General features: G+C 40.6%; 1 protein-coding gene across 1 annotated transcript in view; it reads left to right on the top strand.

The window, feature by feature from the left end:
- The window catches only part of OSBPL1A (oxysterol binding protein like 1A), a 196,690-nt gene that overhangs the window by 104,363 nt on the left and 68,974 nt on the right, over positions 1-23,353 (top strand). The window contains exon 15 of the mRNA XM_065889460.1: positions 2,507-2,669. Within this exon, the coding sequence (XP_065745532.1) occupies positions 2,507-2,669 (163 nt within the window). The remainder of the gene's footprint in view (positions 1-2,506; positions 2,670-23,353) is intronic.

Consider the following 23,353-nt stretch of genomic DNA (forward strand, 5'->3'; position numbering starts at 1 on the left):
TAGATTTGGAATTACACTGTTCCAGTTGATTGATTAAATTGACCAAAAAGCATCAGCTGCAGTTACGTATGTTCTTAGATGCTTCTTTAAAGCAACAAGAGAGCGCTTTACTAGTGCAGTGTTTGTGACACACCTTCTCTCAGCTACATCACTTTACAGGATGGGGAGGTATTGCCATTTGGTGGGAAGTTTGAGGGTAAGGTACCTTCAGTACAGAAGATCCTGTTATGCTTGAAATTAATACAAGTGCCCTCAGATCAACTGACAGATAAAAACAAGGTGAAAACCAGAACTGTAGGTAGAGCCTCTTCTCTCCCTTCTGCTCCCACCCCTTTCCCTCCTTCTCTGAAGAGCAAGTGAGAACAGATGTCAAGGTGGCAGAACTGCAGGGATGCTTACTTTAAATGGATGAAGGATCAGGATTTTGTGTATGGTTTTGTTGAGGGAACTCGATATTTTGGGGCCTCGATCATTTGTTTTGCCACTTTTCTGAAATCGAGATGAATTTAGGTACTGAAACTTACGTATTTGTTAACCAGAAGACATAATTTAGTTGATTCTTACATGGAAAGGTACAGTGTCAACAGCACATTTGCATTTTGATACTTGAACAGCTAAAAAAAAATAAAGCTAAAGGGAGAGGGGTGGGCAGGTGTAAAAGAGTTCGGATCTTCCTGCAGTGGTATTTTTGGAATCTACAGCAGTGCTGATCTTTTCCATTCAAAGAAGTGTTCATTTTGGATATTGTGGTGATTTTTGTAGGCCTTGTTTATAGGTAAGTGAGTTGTTTAACATATCAAGTGGAGGAAGAACAGTTTTGTTTTTTTTTTTTTTTTGGTCTAGGTTGACTTCAGCCATAGTAAAAGTATTTCCTCCTTGGAGATAAAATTTTAGATTATAGGAATATTTGCAATTCCTTAAAAATTATAATTATATAAATATTTAATTTTTTTCTGTTTTGCATGTCTTTTCTGCTCATTAGTGCTTACCATTTATTGCAATTTTTATTTTATTATTGCAGTTCTAATAAGAATAACCTCGTTACTGTAATGATAGTAAATACTAAGATGCCTTGAGGACTGGAACTATTCCCGAGATAATGAAGGTTTAGCCCTATTTTTGTTACAAACTTAGCATTTCGGTAGAACTGTATTTTAAGTCATATCCGGGATTCTTGGAGTGTTGTACCTAACGCGTGGCTGTGAAGTCAGAACGTAGAGGGAGCTGCTGCATCCTTGGGGACCTAGGGGAGGAGACTGAGAGGGATGCCAGGAAGTGGGAGGCGAGGTTCAGCAGAGAGCAGCTGGGAGCAGCGGTGAGAGATTCGCCAGCTCCAAGACCCAGGAGCAGACGTTTTGACCAGGAGGAGGTTTCAGAGGTCACCCCATCTAGTGCCTTTCCAATTGTTGGAACAGCCCCTGGCTTTGGGCCTGGAGGGGAAAGTCAAAGAGGCTCCTGACCCAGACCTGGCATCGTCCTGCACAGTTCTGCTTCCTGAAACATCTGTTTTATGTGTTGAGATTACATTTGAGAAATAGGTTGAGCTGCTAGAGTTTTTTTGTTTGTTCTTTAATTTGAAGACCGTTGTGTTGAAGCCACCAATTAGATTATTCGACAGCAGTAGAATCCCAGTTTTGTAGGTGAGGAAGCAGGCCCAGGAAACTTGTGAGATTACCAGCTCCTCAGGCTGCTGCCTGAAGCTCCGCGTGGGCTCTAGAAGTTGAGGGCGATAACGGAACAGTTGTGGTTTTCAGAGTTCTGATACGAGGATAGGTGAAACTGTTCATACCAAATCTAGTACCTGCTGTTTTACGTGAGAGTTAGGTTACTTACATTTTATACGGTTTTAGTTAACTGCAAATTCAGATGCTATTGAATTAGATAGGAAGAACAGATTGTATCTTCAAAGGATTAAGGCTTTGCGTTCTCTGTAATCTATTAATTATTTTGCACACTAGATTCAAGGTAAAATATGGAACCAGAATCAAAATATGTAATTGAAAAATGGCAATTAAAATGTCATTACCTGGCCTCTTGTTTCCCCTCATTTGATATACCAACTATTTTGGAGGTGAACTGGAGGATTATGTCTTACGCTTTGATGTGGTACACATTTAAATATTTACAATGGTTTCAATTCTTTATTTTGTTCAAAAACTGGTTTCTGAATTTCATGATTAATGTTGAATGAAATATTCTCTATTAAAAATTTTATATGATTTTCAAATTGGCTAATGCCCTTATACTAGGATCCTGATCATTTGAGCTGAATTTGTTTGCTAGTTGTTACTCTGTTTTCATTAGCTGGCAGTGTTGTGAGAAAAGACCCTATGGGAAGAACAGAATTAGCCTAGTAATTTTGCTCACCCGTCCATTATGTAGCACAACTGTTTTCATTCCTGATGTTGCAATTGAAGTGGATCTGAAGTGAATAATTTTCATAACCTGAGTAAATCTATATCTCCTGTCACTCTGAAGTCTTCTTTGTATATCTGTTTTCTTTCAGGTGAGGAATTTTAAATTGGAACAGGAACAAGAAAAAAACAAAATTTTGTCAGAAGCGCTGGCGACTCTAGCCACTGAACATCATGAATTAGAGCAGTCTCTGGTTAAAGGCTCCCCACCTCTCAGCATCCTTAGTGAGGACGAGTTCTATGATGCACTGTCAGGTAATTCTAGAACCCTGCCGTCTGTGTTGTTGGTAATTCACAGTTGACCACCTAAATGTCTTCTTAGGGTGGATGTCACCTTGAGTTTCCTGAAATAAACAGATGGAAATGTATCACTTCAGCTCCCCAGATGACCTACTTTTTGTGTGACATTATTAAGGCCGAAGCCCAAAAGTTTGAAATGAAAGTCATCACTGAGTCTGCCTTTGTTGACAGCGTATGCTGTGCTGGGGCCAGAGTGCTGTGAATCTGGTTTGTTCCTTTATTTGATGACTGTTAGATACCTCCTGGTGCAAGGTGCTATTATATGTTAAAGGGTAGAGAGATGGATAGTTTCTGTTCTCAGAGAGGTTAAAGAGTGAAGGACACATACAAGAAGCAGTTGGCTACAGTATGGTATGCTGTGTGCCAAAGGAGAGGTGAGACCTCGGTGTAGCTGAAACAGAGAAAAGGAAGAGCTTAACTTGGCCTCAGAGATACAGGCCTCAGAGCCGTGTAGCATACTGGCAGCAAGCAGGGACTCCAGAGTCAGATTCCCTGAATTGGAATCCTGCCCCTGACACTGGTCAGCCGTGTGACCGTGGGCAAGTTCCACGACCTTCCTGGTTCTCAGCTCTCACATATTTAAAATGGGGATAATTATAGTTTCCATTTCAGTGGGTTGAGTCAGGATTAAGTGGGTTCACATGTGTAAGTAGTGTTTGGGACAGTGCCTGACAGGTACCACGTGTTCAAAAAATGGGAGATGTGTGTGGAGAGGTGAGAATGACTTGGGAGGAGGTACTGCTAAGTAGTTTTGACGTTTTAGGAACTTCCTTCAGAATTTTGAGGTAGATGTGGGCGGGGTCATGGAAGGAAGCCTGGGAGCGGGTGGTTGGAGATCAGCGAGATGGAAAACAATTCTTTTATGCGAAGAAATTAAGTGCTTATCTAAGTAGATGAACATATACAATTGTTGGGTCTCACAAAACTTGACCATGGAAGCAGGAGACCTCAGTGGATATGGAGTTAAAGGGTCAAATTAATGATAGGAAAGGGAAAGAAGCACAGTGAGAGGTTGTTGAAATGAGAACTAAAGAAGATTAGGTTAAGGAAGTTAAAATGGTGTGATGATACAGGACAAGGAAAATGATGTTGGTGGATATACAGAGAAGAGATTCATTATAGAAGATAAACAGCACTTAGGAACATTAATTTTAGAAGTGTGACATGATCAAAAAAAGCGGAAAAGCTAATTCTAATAGCCAGATTTGGGAATAATTAGAGAAAGGATTGTAATGACTGTGATGATGGCAGTTAGATGTGGTATTTATGAATATAGTGAGTCAGATTGAGAAGAGAATGTAGAGACTGGATGTGAAAGCAGTGGAATGAGTGGCAGAGGTAAAGGAAGCATTTAACCTGATTGACGGAGGAGGGAGGAGAGGGTGAAGGACACTTGAGGCTGCTGACATTTCTTCACATCTCTACTCTCTGCCATGTGCAGTCCTGTTACCGCCTGTATTCCTTCTGTTTGGGGCATCCAAAAAGGAAAGCTGCCAGACAGATTATTGGATTAAATGCAAAGAGGTCTGAATGTAAAAGAACCTAGACACTTCAGCTGCTCATCTTTGCTGTCCTTTTAAAAAACAAAGGAAAAAATTTAATTTTTATTTTAAAAAAGGTATTTGTTATAAATAATTCAATGTAAAAGTATGTATAGTGCCCAGTGAAATCTTCCCTTCATCCCTTACCCTAATTGTGCACTCTTCCTCAGAGATTCTTATTAACAGCTTGATAGATTCTCTTCCAGACCTTTTTAAAGCATTCGCGTGGATATATGCATGTGTACGTATGGGGTTTTTAAAGAATCATGGATGGAAGTAGCTGTATAATTGTTCTAGATCTGCTTTTTCATGTAACAGTGTATCTTGGAAATCTTTCCCATCAGTGTTACAACTCTAGCTCATTCTTTTTAAAGGTTGCATAAAAGTCAATGATGTGATTTAGTAGAGTTTTCTTAGTTATTCTCTTCTTGATAGACATTTAGCGGCTACTGTCATCTTTTTACTTCTCAGTCATATTTTCACATTTATTTCCATAGTTGTCTCCTCCGGGAGAAGGCGATAAGAAGAACTACAGTCCTTGGGTCAGGATTGGCAAATGAATTTCATCTCAAGTGCCAATTCAGATTGGTTTGCAGTCAGTACTGCCTGCTTGATGGGTTGCTGTGTTGAGAAGGATCCCGAGGCTGAGTCCAGTGCCTAGCTTAGTCAGCGTGTTCCACCGTGGCTGGAGAGAAGGAGCTAGAAGGACAGGTGCCTTGAGTTTACTCATCCCTGCCCTGAATGACCCACCTGAGTTTTATTACATTTGCCTGAACGTAGTAGCTTTTCTTTGGCCACTCCTACTATTTCCTACTACAAATCTTGGGAATCATTTGGTCCAATGTAAAACTGTATTAAAATTACAAATCAGATGCCCAGGGTTGAAGTGTTGCCCTGCTGATGACCTAGCCACGTAATTCACTGAGATCATAAAAGCCTTCATTTGGGAATGACTTCATCTTCTCACTACAGTCTACACATTAACCTCCATTCCCTTTCCTCTTTCTCTTCTGTTACAAAAGAAGTGTCCCCTTTTCATTAAGGCCATTCCCTCCTGATTTGTTCTGGTACCCATCTCCTTGTGCCTTCTCCAGAACTTTTGTTTAGTTATTGATTCTTTCATCTACAGTTTCTTTTTTTTTTCTCCCAATTTTATTGAGAAATAATTGACTTACAGCACTGTATAAGTTTAAGGTATACAGCATAATGATGTGACTTAACGTACATCGTGAAATGATTGTCACACGAAGTTTAGTGAACATCCATCATCTCATATAGATACAAAATCAAAGAAATAGAAAAAGATTTTTTCCTTGTGTGTGAGACTTCTTAGGATTTAACTTTCTTAACTTTCAGGTATAACATACAGCAGTGTTGATTATGTTTACCATGTTATACACTGCATCCCTAGTACTTATTTATCTTATAACGAAGTTTGTACCTTTTGAGACTACCTTCATCCATTCCCCTTCCCCCCACACCCCACCTCTGGTAACCAAAAGTCTCATCTTTTTCTGTGGGTTTTTTTAATTTGTTTTTGAAGTATAATTGACCTGTAACAGTACGTTAGTTCCTGTTACACAGCATAGTTATTCAGTATTTCTGTACATTTAAAAATGATCACCATAAGTCTAGGCATCTGGAAGTTTGTACCTCTTAAGCTCCCTCACCAGTCTCTTTCAATACCACATTATCTTAAATGCTAACTTAAAATTCCTGTAATAGTTTCCTATTGCTGCCATAACAAATTACCACAAATGTAGCGGCTTAGGTGATGCAGATTCATTCTCTGAGCTCTGGAGGTCGGAAGTCCTGCAGTCAAGGTGTTGGCAGGTCTTTGTTCCCTCTGGAGGCTCTAGGAGAGAATCTGCCTTCTTGCCTTTCTAGCTTCTAGAGACCACCTGCCTTCCTTGGCTCAAGGCCCCATCCTCCACCTTCACAGCCAGCGGTTTGACATCTTCCAGTCGCTCTGACTCTGACCTTCCTTCCTCCCTTTTATAAGGACCATAGCAATCACAGTGGACCCACTCAGATAATCCAGGGTAACCTCCCCATGTCAGGGGCCTTAACTCTGTCACACCTGCAGAGTCCTTTTACCGTGGAAGGTAACACATCCACAGGTTCCACAGAGACTAGGATGGCCGTCACTGGGGGCCATTGTTCTGACTACCACAGTTCCCAAATTTATTTCTCCAGCCCTAACCTCTTGTGAGAGACATATACTCAGCTGTTTGCTGGATAAATAAAAGATGAGTTCTTGATCTTCCTCCTAGGTCTTCTTCCTCCTGGAGTTTGCTTCATTTTAGTAAATGGCACCTCTTTCCTTTCCTAAAGCTGTAAACCTGGGAGTAATTCATGGCATTCACGTGCCACCTCCATGAAACGCAGACTGGGGTCCGTCCATTCTACCTTCGCGACCTACTTTGAATCCATCTATTAATATGTTCTGTTACTACAGGGTGCGGGTTAAAAGTGTAGGTGCTGCAGCTGGAAGGCTGTTGATAAGCGATTTCTCTACCAATTCCTGTACCCGTTGCGAAGTGATTTCACTTCACAGTGCCTCATTTCTTCATCTGCAAGTAGGTCACAGGATTATTGGGAGGAATAAGCTAATAAATATTTGTACTTAGAACAGTGCCTGGCACACTAAGGGGCTGCCCACTGTTCGCTCGCAGTACCGTCACCTGCACTGCACACGCTCTTGTCCAGCCTCTTAACTGATCACTGTGCTTCCAGCCTTGCCTTATTGAGGTTCACGCCGTATACACTACCCACACTGATGCTTTGTAGACAATCACATCATCGCATTCCCCAGCCTAGGATCCTTCAGTGGCTCTTCACTGCACCTAGAATAAAATCCAGACTCCCTAGCGGGCCTTCAAGGCTCCTGACGTGACCCACACCTTGCCTGTCCCTTGTTTGTTCACTCGCTGGGCTCCAGCCACACCGGGCCTCCTCCATCCTCACAACGCAGCAGTGACAGAGGCTATTGGGTCAGAGGTAAGAGAGAACAAAAACAAGTATACAAACCTGTATTTCATTTAAAGCTTTTTTTAATTGCTGAATCAGAATAATAGATTAAATCAGGCCTATCCTAATATCAGTATTTAAAAGATGTGAGGGCTTCCCTGATGGCGCAGTGGTTGAGAGTCCGCCTGCCGATGCAGGGGACATGGGTTCATGCCCCGGTCCGAGAGAATCCCACGTGCCGCGGAGCGGCTGGGCCCGTGAGCCATGGCCACTGAGCCTGCGCGTCCAGAGCGTGTGTTCCGCAACGGGAGAGACCACAGCAGTGAGAGGCCCGCGTATCACCAAAAAAAAAATTTTTTTTAATAATAAAATAAAATATGTGAGAAAAAGGGTTTTAAAGATACTTCTCTTAAAATATATGTAAGTTATTTTCACGAAATGCTTAAACTGCTTTTTTAAAGTCAGTTACAACTTGTTTTACTTCCTTTAAAATTAAGTCCATGTGACTTCCTGATTTCCCTTTAAAATTTTTTTCAGGTAAGCAGGATCAATGAAAATCTAATACAGTGGGTGAGACAAAACTTGATATAAACCTACAGTGTAGTGTATTTTTTTTCCAGCCCCATGGGATCTTTTGATGATTTAATTTTTTTCCAGTATGCTCAATGAGTTAAGATTTCATAAAATTCCATAAAGCAAACAGTTTCTTTCTCACAATTTGGTTGAATTCCATTGTGTAACCTGATTAGAAGGAACTAATTCTAATGAAGCATCACATCTTGTCCTCATTGTGTGTGTGTGCTTAAGGAATGAAATAGTTAAATCGAGTGAGATTTCTGATATTACTACCTGTGAGTGAGCACTTCCTGGGAAAAGGGCTAAACCTTCATGCGTGTTAAAGCAAAAGGTTTAATGAGAAACTAGAGGCTAACTAGTTCTGTGGAAAAATTCCATTTAGCTGGCAAATAAAGAACAGAAATATGTAGAAGGTACCACTTTAGGGAGGAATAAAGCAGCTCCTTCTACATGTTCCTTCCATCGTTCTGCCCTTTTCATTTCACCCTCACTTGATGCCACCCCCTTCTTCTACCAAAGCTCTTGAATATCTCTAAAGTATCAGCTCTCCTGGGTAGCGTTTCCTCACTCCCCCAGGCAGAATTAATGGTTTCTTCTTTTGTGTTCCTTCAGTTTACACCTGTCTCATAGCCCTTTGGTTGTATTGTGCTTGTCTCTTTATGATGGTAGAGACCCTATCTATTTATATTCCTGAGGTACTTAACATAGACTATGAGTTGCTCTGTAAATGCTTGTTGAATGCAGGTTGTTGAACAAATGTCATTGATATTTCTGTCCTCCCTAAAAATATATTGGTTTTCAGTAAAGAGCACAAAAGAAGCAGTAACACTTGCGAATTTCACGATTTCACGTGGTCTGCATGCACCACTTTGGATGCTATGTGGAAGAGGAGGGGTGGGTGACAGAGGAGTGAGCTGGGATGAGATGTAATTAAAAGATAAAATTTGTTCTTGAGGAATTTATGATCAAGTTGGAGGTATGAGACTTGCTCCCAGAGCGGGGGTGGGGTGGGGGGATGAAAAAGTAGCTAAGGGGGAGAAAATTAAAGGTGCTTGGCTTTATGGATGTCCTAAGGCATTATTTTACCAGTTACCAGTTTTGTTACCAGTTAAATAACTTAACGGCTGTTATTCTTTAGCACTGGTCTGAGATAGCAGTTTCACTAAAATTCCTGCCTTTTGAATTTTAAAACTTCAAAATGTATTGTCTTTCTTACTGTCTGTTCATTTTCCTTTTTAGAAACATGATGAGATCAGTTGTGCAAGAAAGCCTTTCTTGCTAGGTTTTCCTCTTAATGCTATTTTGGTTAAAATGTGCATGAATAATGCATACAAATCCAATAGTGTAGATTGGTAAAACCAGTAGAACGTTATGTCACAAAATTGAAGCCAGCTTTAGCATTTCTCAGCAGTTGCAAGAGTCGATGCTCACGTCTTTTTAACAAAGGTTTTAGAATGGAAAGTGTTAAAATAGCGACTTTGGTTTTGTCCGGAGGAGAGTAACGGAGGAAGTTATGACCCATGTGAAATAATGTTTAATCCAATAAATACAACTGTTAATAGTTGACAAAAGAAATGACATCTCTGCTGACAGTTCACATAGAAGACGCAGGATTTGACCCACGTGATCAGAGGTATTGGCAGGAAAGCTGAAGAGCACCGTGACCTTTTAGTAAAGGCTGTGTGCTCTGTTCTTTTATGTTTCTGAGCCTGGTGTCCTCTTCTACAGTTTAGTTTTGAAATAACCTGTACAGTTCTTATCTGGGCCTTTTCTGTGAGTCTTTACTCTTGTCTAGACCTGCCTAGGATGTGGAGATCTCTCCCTCCTCTGTATTCCCAGCACTTTTTTCTCTAGTCCTTTTTTTTTTTTTTTTTTTTGACGATTAGCCATACTACCTTGTTCTTGCCCTTTTTCTTGTTATATAACTTTTTGTGTCTTTCTTCCTTATCTTCCCCCAAGCCCTGCATTTCCCTTAAGGGCAGAGACCTTGTCTTAACTTTTGTATCTCCTCTGTTGCCCAGTACAAAACAAGTCCATTGGTTGATATGATGTGCAGCAAGTTGAGTATCACAGAGTATGGCTGTTATTGAACCCCTTCTGTATGTAATATGGTACAACACTCTGGAGAAAATCTAAGTAGTGCCAGGGGCTCTTACTCTCGTGATGTGTTTATAACATTAAAAAATTATCCAGCAGGGTTTCCCTGGTGGCGCAGTGGTTGAGAGTCCGCCTGCCGATGCAGGGGACACGGGTTCATGCCCTGGTCCGGGAGGATCCCACATGCCGCGGAGTAGCTGGGCCCGTGAGCCGTGGCCGCTGAGCCTGTGTGTCCGGAGCCTGTGCTCCGCAACGGGAGAGGCTGCAGTGGTGAGAGGCCCGTGTACCGCAAAAAAAAAAAAAAAAAAAAAAAAAAAATTCACTGTAAAACCATGTGCATTTTGTACTAGCGTTGAGAGCATGTCCTTAGCCAGACACACTTACTCAGTGCCCACTGTGTGCAGTGCTTTGCCAGGCATGGCACTACCAAGGGAAAGAAGATCCAGTCCCTGAATCAGGGTTTCGTAGTCAGTCCAGGGGAGGAGGCTGAGCATGGAAAGATGGGCACAATGTGACGTGAAAAGGGTCTGGGCCTCCAGCCCACCAGAGCTACTCACTCCCAAGATCAGCCCCCGGAGTTTGCCGTTCTCAGTGACTATATCTACGCTGTCATCTCAGTTTTATACATCCCACAATCTAACCACTGTCTCCTATCTTTCAACCCATTCTCTTAAAAACCCTGATCCCAACATTTCTTTGACCAACCACGGTGTCTTCTCCATGTTTTCACTGTTCCTCTCCGCTCGTGTGCTTGTTCCGTCCTTACCAGCTCAGATGGCGTGGGCTGTCATATCATCGGCCCCCTGCCTTTCTCTCCCTGCACTGTGCTCACCCAGCCCATCCCTCCCCTCCTTCCGCACCGGTCCTGAAGTGACTGGCCATGCTGGCAGCTCTTGCTTGAGACCCACAGCTGTTTAATTTCTGTGGTGGCCTTTTGCTGCCCAGCAGTCCTACTTCATTTCCCTTGTCAGTTCCTTTTACATGCCTATTTCATACTTTTCTCACTTAAAATTTCTAATACCATCATCCCCTGTCCTGCTCCATCAGAGGACATTATTTATGTCACTGAGAAACTCCTCGTGTTTCCACTCACACACCTGGCTGTGTACATGTGTGGGCATATTCTGCTTTCTCTACATCGAAGAATGTTATGTCCCTAACTGACGCCAGCCCCTCCGTATGTGCCTGGGATCCCAATGCCTCTGACTTACATCAGGACATTAATGTAGCTCCTTCTTTCTCCCAGGTAATCAGTTATTCCTGATGCCCATCAGCTATCTTATCTTTCAGAATGCTGTATCTTATACAGATACCTTTGATCCACATCACTTTCCTCTTCTAGAATTCTTTCTTGAACAGCCTCTATTTATGTTTATTCTCACGATTCCTCTGCAGCCGCTCTCGACTAAATCACCGCCGTCACATACTCAGCTGCCTAACTGAGTGGTCCTCTCTCAGTTCGCATCTTTGTCGGCCTTTCACCAGCACTTACAGTTGTTGATTCCTCCTTCCTTCATGGAACACTTTCTTTACTTGCTTTCCAGAGTACCAGTCGCTTTTGATTTTACTTCTCAGTTCCCTTTGCTTGTCGTCTTGTATCCTTCTGACTTCAGATGTTAGCGTGTCTTGGGGTGCAGGCATTGTTTTCTACAGTCACCCTTTAGATCCTTTGTACTCAGATTGTGGTCTCAGGATCAGTAGCATCACCTTCACCTGGAAGCTTGTTGGAACTGCAGAGCCGCAGGCCCCAACTCAGACCTAGTGAATAAGAATTTGCATTTTTTCAAATCTGCAGGGGCTTCACATGGACATTAAAGCTTGAGCAGCTTGCCTTGCACGACCTCATCTAGTCCCATGCCTGTGAATATTGTCCAAATTTTGCTAAGTCCAAAACTTTACGTCTCTAGACTCAGTCTTGCCCCCTGAATTTCAGACTCTTCTGTCTAACTGTCTACTTGCAATATCTAATGAGATCTCCAAGGTGTCTTAGAATGTCCAGAAGAGAATTCTTGATTTCTGCTCACAAGCCTGCCCCTCCTGTGGTCCATACTTCGGTAGATGGAGGATCTGTCTTTCAGTCCATCAACATTCAGTCCATCAGCAAATCCCGTCAGCTCTACCTACAACATATAGCAGAATCTGACCACTTCTCATCATTCCACTCCCACCACCCTGGCCCCCATCATCTCTCACCTGGTTTCTGACAGGGGCTTTCTGACTGGTCCCTCTGCTTGCACCCGCGTCTCCAGCAATATTTTAAATAACAGCATTCAGAGTGATCGTTTCCAAACGTGAATCTGTTCATGTCAGTTCCCTGCATGGAACCCTCCAATGGCTTTGCTTCCTGGCTGGAATAAAAGCCAGAAGGCCTCGTTCTGGCCATCTGCCACCTTCTGAGATCTGCTCTGTCCTCCTCACTCACTTCCTTCCATCACTGGCCTCAATGCAAGTTCCTGGACTTGCCAAGCGTGTTCTCTTCTAGGCCTTCACTTTCCCTCTGCCTGGAGCTCTCTAATCCCAAATGTCTACAGTGCTTACTCCCCCACTTCCTTCCTTTTTCTACTCAGAAAGACCTTCACTGTATCATTTTCTATCCTTTTTCTCTTGCCTTTAAAAAACCCAAAAAAAAAAAAAAAAAGCTGCATCTTTCACACATAATGTTCATTCATTTGTAGATCTTCTACAAGTAGAATATAAGCTCCTCAGTGAGAGAGGCATTTTGCTTAGTGAATGGATGCATCCCAGCCCCTACACTAGTGCTAGACAGACAGAGAAGGAGGCGCTCAATACATATTTATTGAACAAGTAATGAATTAGCGTCACCAACTCATACGTAAGGAGTGTTACAGAAATTCAGAGGAGAGGCAGCTAACTGCTTGGGAAAGTTGGGGAGAGCATCACAGAATAAGTGATGCTTGAGGGGTGTTGTGAAGAGTCAGGGAGGAGTTCTCCAGATGGATGAGATGGTGGTCAGATATGCTTTGTGGAACAAGAAAACACATGCAAAGGTAGAGAAAAATAGTTTTCAAAGACATCATGAAAATGCACTATGGCTGAGGCAGGGGTGAGCGTATTGGATGCTGAGAAATAGTGATGGGATGAAGCCAAGAAAGTAATTTAGGACCAGCTTGAGTCTCGTGATGAGATTCTCCTGAAGATTTTTCATTTTAGCCTGTTAAGTGGTGGGCAGCCGACAAACGTGATTAAGTATAGAGTGATGTCAGACTAGTATTGAATATTTTATAAAGTTTTTTTTTTTTTAGTAAACATTGTGGAATTTTTATAATATTCTTGCATTATATTAAGAATTGGAAATTCAAAGAAAATAAGACATGGTCCCTACTTAGGAGTTTACATTCTATTAGCATATGAGTATTCTAGGAGTAAAGATTGATTTGAGGTCCTAGTGTCCTAGATGAGAGGTGACAGGAATTTCCATAAAAGCCACTTAAGTGAGAATGGAAAGTTTCAGTTCCTCCCTTTATTGCTTTAATGAATACATATCCTGACCTTTGTTCCTCAAGGAAGCCTGGTTGACTTTCTTGACTTGATGAAATCCCTGCTGTAGGCTCCCCATGCATCATAGTCCCATAGCATTTCCTGTAGTTGAAGTTTTGTATGCTTATGTTTTTTGTCAGCCCTGCCACTCAACCAGACTGTAAGTCCCTTAAGGAACTTTGCATCCCTAGCAACTTGCATAGACTTTGGCACCTGTTAGGAGTTCAAATATTTGAGTGAATAAAATTTGGGGATACATTTTAAAGGCTACGTTGACTGACCTTGAAGACCAGTTGGTTGTGGCAGATAATGATGTGCTGAGGATTTCCACCTATTTACTGAAAATTCTCACTTTGGCCCAAAGCATCTCAAACTCCGTATAGTGGAAACTGGACTTGTCATCCTGATCTGCCCCCTTGTATATGCCCTGTCTTGGCTGATGGCATCATCATCTACCCACCATGCAAACTACAGATGTGAAAGTCATCTCTTACCCCCTTTCCTCACACCCTCCCCATATCTAAGTATCTAGTTGTCTTCTTTTTTCTTCCTATTTTCTGCCCCAGTATTCACTGTCGGGGCCTTAGTTCAGCTTTTGAGCCTACAGACTTTGTCTTCCCGCTTCTGGTCATTATCCCTGCCAGCCCATCTTCCACATCGCATATTGTCAGGTGTGGTGGGCAGAAAAATGGTCCCCTAAGGATACATTCACCTGCTCATCCCAGTAACCTGTAACCTTTTTTTGGAAAAAAAAAGATCTTTGCAAATGGGATTAAGTTAAGGAATTTGAGGTGAGATCATCATGGATTATCTGGGTGGGACCTAAGTGCTGTCACAAGTATCCTTATAAGAGAAAGGTAGAGGGAGATTAGACCCACAGAGGAGAAGGCAATGTGAGGATGGAGGCAGAGATTAGAGTGATGTGGCCACAAGCCCAGGAAAGCTGGAAGCCACCAGAGGCAAGAGACAAGGAATGGACTTTCCTTAGAGCCTTCAAAGGGATGGTGGTCCTGCAAACGCTTTGGTTTTCGTTCATTGAAACTGATTTTGGAGTTCTGGCCTCCAGAGTTATGAAAGACTAAAATTTTGTTGTTTTAAGCCACCAAGTTATGCCGATTGTTATAGTGGCCATGGGACACTGATGTGTCAGAGTTATCTGTAAAGTGTAAAATGGATCTTATCACTCCCTGGCAAAACATCCAAAGACTCTCCATTACTACAGATTCGGTATAAACTCTGTGATCTGACCCACGTTTAAGCTTCATCTCTGACGACCACATCTTTTCTGTCTGGCTACTCTCCTCTCTAGCTATGCCAGATATTCTTAGACACACACCTTGTTCTTTCAGGCGTGGGACTGTTGCTCTTCCCCTTACACCTGATATTCTCTTTTCCTGCCTTAAATTCTTAGTCATCATTACAGCTCAGATGTTATCTCTGCCTGGAAAGTTTGCCTGGAAACATATCCTGGTTCCCCTGAGAGTGACTTCTTCAAGTATTCCCATAGTTTGTATAAACAGATGTTTACTTGCACGTCTTCCACTAGATTGGACTTTGAATATTTGGAGGGCACCACCCATATCTCATTAATCTTTCTAAACTGTTTCAGCAATGAGCCCTTTCTTTACCAGGTACATGGTAGGTATTTGGTAAGTGTTGATTTATTAAACTGAAGTCACATGAAAGAACTTTCTTTTATAACTGGATTATTCTATAACTGGTCTTTAGTTCTAGAATATTTTCTCTGTAGAGTGAATGCATAGGTGACCTTGAAAATGATTTTAAAGATGTCAACAAGACAAATTGGGACAATTTGGGCGACTGGATTTAGTCGCCCAAAATAGATACACGTAAGTTTTTCAGTAGCCCACACACAAATGTTTTGAATAATTCTTCATCCGCAGTTACATGTGCAGATTTTGCAAGTTGGGGAGAACAATAGTAGATTTAGTTGCTTGGGGAAAAGCCAGTACTTTTAAGAAACTGTCGTAATCAACACTGTACCATTTGGCTGATTGTGACCTTGCACCTCATTCAGGGAGGATACGTCTAGAATGTCTCTGACTCTTGTTGCTTGCTGCCACCATTCTGTTTCAAGCTTTTGTCACTTCCTCAGTAGGTTATTGTAGCAATCTCTTGGCAGCCCCTTCTGGACTCACCCGGATTTTCTGTTTACAGTTTATTTTAAATGTGGTAGGTTTCATTGATTTTCCTTGTGTGCTTCGTATTTACTACATTATTTTTGAGTTTACAGGATTGTACATTAAAGCTAAATAAACATTTGGCGCTGATATTTTAAGCTTGGGTTACTTTGGGGTTACTTTGGACATTCTTAGAAGATGCCTAGTTCTTGGGAAACCATAAACAATGAAGGTATTAAATTGAGCGTGTGTACCTTCTGATTATTTCCTGTTACCTTAAGTAACGGGGAGGGGCTATTTGGACATTATCCACAGTTCTTCCACATCTTGCTCCTTTGTACTATTTGTTCTCAAGTTAGTTTTCAGAGGTCATGTTAAAATACTTATCGGCATAACGTAAGACTTGTTGGCATGTTTATATCATTAATTTTATGACCTCTTCTTTCAGCCTTTTAATAGGAGAAACTCAAAAAAGTAGGATAAAGGTAATGATCCTCTTAATGCTGAAGTTTTTTTTACACCACTTTATTTGAGGTATGATTCACATACAAAAAGCTGTACACATTTAACTCATACAACTTGATGAGTAAAGTTTTAAAGCCATGTTAACCCAGTCACAGCCATTAGCTTCCAAGCTGTTTGGTTGAAAGGGGATAGTGTTCAATCTGAAATGTGTTCGAAATTATTTTAAGTCCCAATGTGGACAGAGCTTTTAAGTTTCTGGGCCACCAGAGATCTGTGAACAAACTTTCTATTAATACCACTGTTTTAATCAGGCAAAGATTCTGTCTACCTTAAATGCTTGTACATAGGCTAGAGCATTTATCTTGTAAGATACAGCCTGTTTTTCAGAGTGTTGTTATGACAGTTTTTATATAAAATATAATTAGTAATTAAACCACCTGAATCCTTTTTGGAAATAGATGGGAATAAACAAACCCACGAGTAAGTACAAACTAAGTATTCCATTTCCATGTATAGTCATTACATACGGCTATACAGATTTTCCTAACTGCCCATTTAAAGTTCGGTGAATAATGTAAGGCTATTTTATAAATCCCTTACCCTGTTTTTCAGGGATGGATTGAAGCATCCTGAAAATTTTCTGTGGCTCTACTTAATATAGAAACACAGATGTTCGTAAGGGGAAAATGCAGTGAGAAGTAAAAGGGAAAATGAAAGGCTGATTTTGTCTGAAATCTAGGTGTGGATACTGTTAACATTTCTGCTGCTGTATTCAAAAATACATCTGTATAAAAATCCACCAGTTTTTCTCCATGTCTGTGTGGCTTTCTTTCATCACTGGCATTGAGGTGAGAGATGACAAGACCAGAATATAGACCATGCATCCAGCATGATAGGTCTTTGGCGTTGGCTTGACAGGTTTTTGTTTGCTTTTTTGTTTTGGGTTTTATTTGGTTTTGGTTTTATTGTGGTAAAATAAACATAACACATATACCATTTTAACCATTTTTAAGCATGCGGTTCAGTGTCATTAAGTACATTTTTGTCCAACCAGCACTGCTGTCCGTTGCCAGAACTTTTCCATCATCCCCAAATAAAACCGTACCCATTAAACAGTAACTTCCCCCCATTGGTTTGTTTTTAAAGCACGTACAGTACCCTTACTATTATAACCACCATATATAAGGTGTTAAGCACACTCTTTCCAATACTTTATGCTTTCCACTGAGGCATTAATGTATTGCCCAGAAACACTGAATGGTAGATAAGTTCTGGCCTATTTGATATTCGTATGTGCAGGCAAAATTGAAAAACCTGTTTTAAGATTGCATTATCACCTCAGCAGCACTAAGATCTATCACTTGAAAATTACTCTTATGAGCCAGGTATGCTCCATTGCTGGGTTGCCTCAGGCCAAACAACCAACAGGGAGGGAACGCAGCCCCACTCATCAGCAGATTAAAGTTTTACTGAGCTCTACCCACCAGAGCAACACCCAGCTCTACCCTCCATCAGGCCCTCCCATCAGGAAGCTTGCACAAGCCTCTAAGATAGCCTCATCCACCGGAGGGCAGACAGGAGAAGCAAGAAGAACTACAATTCTGCAGCCTGTGGAAGCAAAACCACATTCACAGAAAGATAGACAAAATGAAAAGGCAGAGGATTTTGTACCATATGAAGGAACAAGATAAAACCCCAGAGAAACAACTAAATGAAGTGGAGATAGGCAACCTTCCAGAAAAAGAATTCAGAATAATGATAGTGAAGATGATCCAGGACCTCGGAAAAACAATGGAGGCAAAGATTGAGAAGATGCAAGGATTGTTTAACAAAAACCTAGAAGAATTAAAGAATGAACACCTAGAAGAAGTAAAGAACAAATAGATGAACAATACAATAACTGAAATGAAAAATACACTAGAAGGAATCAATAGAATAACCGAGGCAGAAGAACGGATAAGTGACCTGGGAGACAGAATGGTGGAATTCACTGCCGCGGAACAGAATAAAGAAAAAAGAATGAAAAGAAATGAAGATGGCCTAAGAGACCTCTGGGACAATATTAAACGCAACAACATTCACATTATAGGGGTCCCAGAAGGAGAAGAGAGAGAGAAAGGACCTGAGAAAATATCTGAAGAGATTATAGTCGAAAACTTCCCGAAGATGGGAAAGGAAATAGCCACCCAAGTCCAGGACGTGCAGAGAGTCCCAGGCAGGATAAACCCAAGGAGAAACATGCTGAGACACATAGTAATCAAACTGACAAAAATTAAAGAGAAAGAAAAATTATTGAAAGCAACAAGGGAAAAATGACAAATAACATACAATGGAACTCCCATAAGGTTAGCAGCTGATTTCTCAGCAGAAACTCTACAAGCCAGAAGGGAGTGGCATGATATATTTAAAATGATGAAAGGGAAGAACCTACAACCAAGATTACTCTACCAGGCAAGGATATCATTCAGATTCGATGGAGAAATCAAAAGCTTTACAGACAAGCAAAAGCTAAGAGAATTCAGCACCACCAAACCAGCAATACAGCTAATGCTAAAGGAACTTCTCTAAGTGGGAAACACAAGTGAAGAAAAGGACCTACAAAAACAAACCCAAAACAATTAAGAAGATGGTCATAGGAACATACATATTGATAATTATCTTAAACGTGAATGGATTAAATGCTCCAACCAAAAGACACAGGCTCGCTGAATGGATACAAAAACAAGACCCATATATATGCTGTCTACAGGAGACCCACTTCAGGGGCACATACAGACAAAGTGAGGGGATGGAAAAAGATATTCCATGCAAATGGAAATCAGAAGAAAGCTGGAGTAGCAATACTCATATCAGATAAAATAGGCTTTAAAATAAAGAATGTTATAAGACACAAGGAAGGACACTACATAATGATCAAGGGATCAATCCAAGAAGAAGATAGCAATTATATATGCACCCAACATAGGAGCACCTCAATACATAAGACAACTGCTAACAGCTCTAAAAGAGGAAATCGACAGTAACACAATAACAGTGGGGGACTTTAACACCTCACTTAAACCAATGGGCACATCATCCAGACAGAAAATTAATAAGGAAGCACAAGCTTTAAATGACACAACAGATCAGATAGATTTAATTGATATTTACAGGACATTCCATCCAAAAACAGCAGATTACACTTTCTTCTAAAGTGCACATGGAACGTTCTCCAGGATAGATCACATCTTGGGCCACAAATCAAGCCTCAGTAAATTTAAGAAAATTGAAATCATATCAAGCATCTTTTCCAACAACAACGCTATGAGATTAGAAATCCATTACAAGGAAAAAAACGTAAAACACTCAAACACATGGAGACTAAACAGTATGCTACTAAATAACCAAGAAATCACTGAAGAAATCAAAGAGGAAGTCAAAAAATACCTAGAGACAAATGACAACAAAAACATTATCCAAAACCTATGGGATGCAGCAAAAGCAGTTCTAAGAGGGAAGTTTATAGCAATACAGTCCTACCTCAAGGAACAAGAAAAATCTCAAACAATCTAACCTTACACCTAAAGGAACTAGAGAAAGAAGAACAAACAAAACCCTAAGTTAGTAGAAGGAAAGAAATCATAAAGACCAGAACAGAAATAAATGAAATAGAAACAAAGAAAACAATAGCGAAGATCAATAAAACTAAAAACGGGTTCTTTGAGAAGATAAACAGAATTGATGAACTTTTAGCGAAACTCATCAAGAAAAAGAGGGAGAGGACTCAAATCAATAAAATTAGAAATGAAAAAGGAAAAGTTACAATGGACACTGCAGAAATACAAAGCATCATAAGAGACTACTACAGGCAACTCTATACCAATAAAATGGACAACCTGGAAGACATGGACAAATTCTTAGAAAGGTATAAACTTCCAAGACTGAACCAGGAAGAAATAGAAAATATGAACAGACCAATCCCAGGTATAATGAAATTGAAACTGATTAAAAATCTTCCAACAAACAAAAGTCCAGGACCAGATGGCTTCACAGGTGAATTCTATCAAACATTTAGAGAAGAGCTAACACCCATCCTTCTGAAACTCTTCCAAATAATTGCAGAGGAAGAAACACTCCCAAACCCATTCTATGAGGCCACCATCACCCTGATACCAAAACCAGACAGAGATACTACAAAAAAAAGAAAATTACAGACCAGTATCACTGATGAATGTAGATGCAAAAATCCTCAACAAAATACTAGCAAACAGGATCCAACAACACATTAAAAGGATCATACACCATGGTCAAGTGGGATTTATCCTAGGGATGCAAGGATTCTTCAGTATATGCAAATCAATCAATGTGATACACCATATTAACAAATTGAATAATAAAAACCGTTATGATCATCTCAGTAGATGCAGGAAAAGCTTTTGACCAAATTCAACATCCATTTATGATAAAAACTCTCCAGAAAGTGGACAGAGAGGGAACCTACCTCAACATAATAAAGTCCATATATGACAAACCCACAGCAAACATCATTCTCAATGATGAAAAATTGAAAGCATTTCCTCTAAGATCACGAACAAGACAAGGATGTCCACTCTCGCCACTATCATTCAACGTAATTTTGGAAGTCCTAGCCACGGCAATCAGAGAAGAAAAAGAAATAAAAGGAATCCAAATTGGACAAGAAGTAAAACTGTCACTGTTTGCAGATGACATGATACTATACATAGAGAATCCTGAAGATGCCATCAGAAAACTATTAAGAACTAATCAATAAATTTAGTAAAGTTGCAGGATACAAAATTAATGCACAGAAACCTCTTGTATTCCTGTACACTAACAACGAAAAGTCAGAAAGAGAAATTAAGGAAACAATCCGATTCACTGTTGCAACAAAAAGAATAAAATACCTAGGAATAAACCTATCTAAGGAGGTAAAAGTTCTGTACTCAGAAAACTATGACACTGATGAAAGAAATCGAAGATGACACAAACAGATGGAGAGATATACCATGTTCTTGGATTGGAAGAATCAATATCATGAAAATGACTATACTACCCAAAGCAATTTACAGGTTCAATGCAATCCCTATCAAATTACCAATGGCATTTTTTACAGAAGTAGAAAAAATATTAAAATTTGTATGGAGACACAGAAGACCCTGAATAGCCAAAGCAGTCTTGGGTGAAAAAAACGGAAGTGGAGGAATCGGACTCCCTGACTTCAGACTATACTACAAAGCTACAGTAATCAAGATAATATGGTACTGGCACAGAAACAGAAATATAGATCAATGGAACAGGATAGAAAGCCCAGAGATAAACACATACACCCGTGGTCACCTTATCTATGACAAAGGAGGCAAGGATATACAATGGAGAAAAGACAGTCTCTTCAATAAGTGGTGCTGGGAAAACTGGACAGCTACATTTAAAAGAATGAAATTAGAACACTCCCTAACACCATACACAAAAATAAACTCAAAATAGATTATAGACCTAAATGTAAGGCTGGATGCTATAAAACTCTTAGAGGAAAACATAGGAAGAACACTCTTTTACATAAATCACAGCAAGATCTTTTTTGATCCACCTTGTAGAGTAATGGAAATAAAAACAAATGGGACCTAATGAAACTTAAAAGCTTTTGCAAAGCAAAGGAAACTACAAACAAGATGGTAAGAAAGACAACTCTCAGAATAGGAGAAAATATTTGCAAACGAATCAACGGACAAAGGATTAATCTCCAAACTATATAAACAGCCTATGCAGCTCAATATTAAAAAAACAACCCAATCGAAAAATGGGCAGAAGACCTAAATAGACATTTCTCCAAAGAAGACATACAGATGGCCAAGAAACACATGAAAAGCTGTTCAGCATCACTAATTATTAGAGAAATGCAAATCAAAACTACAATGAGGTATCACCTCACACCAGTTAGAATGGGCATCATCTGAAAATCTGCAAACAACAAATGCTGGAGAGGGTGTTTAGGAAAGGGAACCCTCTTGCACTGTTGGTGGGAATGTAAATTGATACAGCCACTATGGAGAACAGTATGGAGGTTCCTTAAAAAACTAAAAATAGAATTACCGTATGACCCAGCAATCCTGCTAATGGGCATATACCCAGAGAAAACATGCACCCCAGTGTTCACTGCAGCACTATTTACAATTGCCAGGTCATGGAAGCAACCTAAATTTCCATCGACAGATGAATGGGTAAAGAAGATTTGTTACATTTATACAAAATGGAATATTACTCAGCCATAAAAAGGAATGAAATTGGGCCATTTGGAGAGATGTGGATGGATCTGGAGACTGTCATACAGAGTGAAGTAAGTCAGAAAGAGAAAAAGAGTTGTTGTAAATTAATGCATATATGGGGAACCTAGAAAAAATGGTACAGATGAACTGGTTTGCAGGGCAGAAGTAGAGACACAGATGTGGAGAAATAGAGACACAGATGTAGAGACACAGATGTACAGACACCAACGGGGGAAAGTAGCGGGGGGCGGTGGTGGGATGAGTTGGGAGATTGGGATTGACATGTATTCATTAATATGTATAAAATAGATAACTAATAAGAACCTGCTGTATAAAAAATAAAATTCAAAAAAAATTACTCGTATGGTCAGGCTTCACCTTAATCAGTAAGCCTCCACAGGGACTATGCTTTGCTACTTAGGTAAACATGTTAGAATTTAAATATATCTGGACCCATGGGTCTCCAAATGAAATGATACTCTGCTGGAGGCGTATTGGCGTGACTCATGCATTGGAGGCATAGAAGTTAAGGATGGCTCCTTACTGCCCACAAAGTAAGTCCAAGCTATGTCTCACTGTATACATAGTACTAGAAGTCACTGAGCTTTTGTTCTTAATCAACAAGCTAGTTTTTATCTCGAGGACACTGTAAATCATGTCACTGATCGTGTTTCCTCCTTTGCCTCTGAAGCTAGAATGCTCAGAGATGAGCTGACGATTTGCCTCTAGCGGGTGAAAGAACTTTACGGCGTGGAATGGGATACTACCTCGTTCCCGCTTCATTCTATACCCTCTTTTCCCACTGCCTGCCGTTGATCTTTATTCATCCTGAGTAGTCAGCTTCATGACTGATTCATAGCTTCATTTCCCCCCAGCCGCCCCGTCACCACTCCTTTCTCGCTTCTTCTCCTCCCACCTTACTGAATGCTCCTTCTTTCCTCCCTGCCTTGCATCATGCCGCTCCCTTATGCCTGGAACAGCTCCTCTATTGTAACTCCCTCCTCCACCCCCAGTCTTACTGCTTGTCAACTTAGCTCAGCCATCAGTCACAATCATCTCTGGATACCCAGTCCTTCACTGTGTGAAAC

Source organism: Phocoena phocoena, chromosome 13 (assembly GCF_963924675.1).
Source record: "Phocoena phocoena chromosome 13, mPhoPho1.1, whole genome shotgun sequence".
In the NCBI taxonomy this organism is placed as follows: Eukaryota; Metazoa; Chordata; class Mammalia; order Artiodactyla; family Phocoenidae; genus Phocoena; species Phocoena phocoena.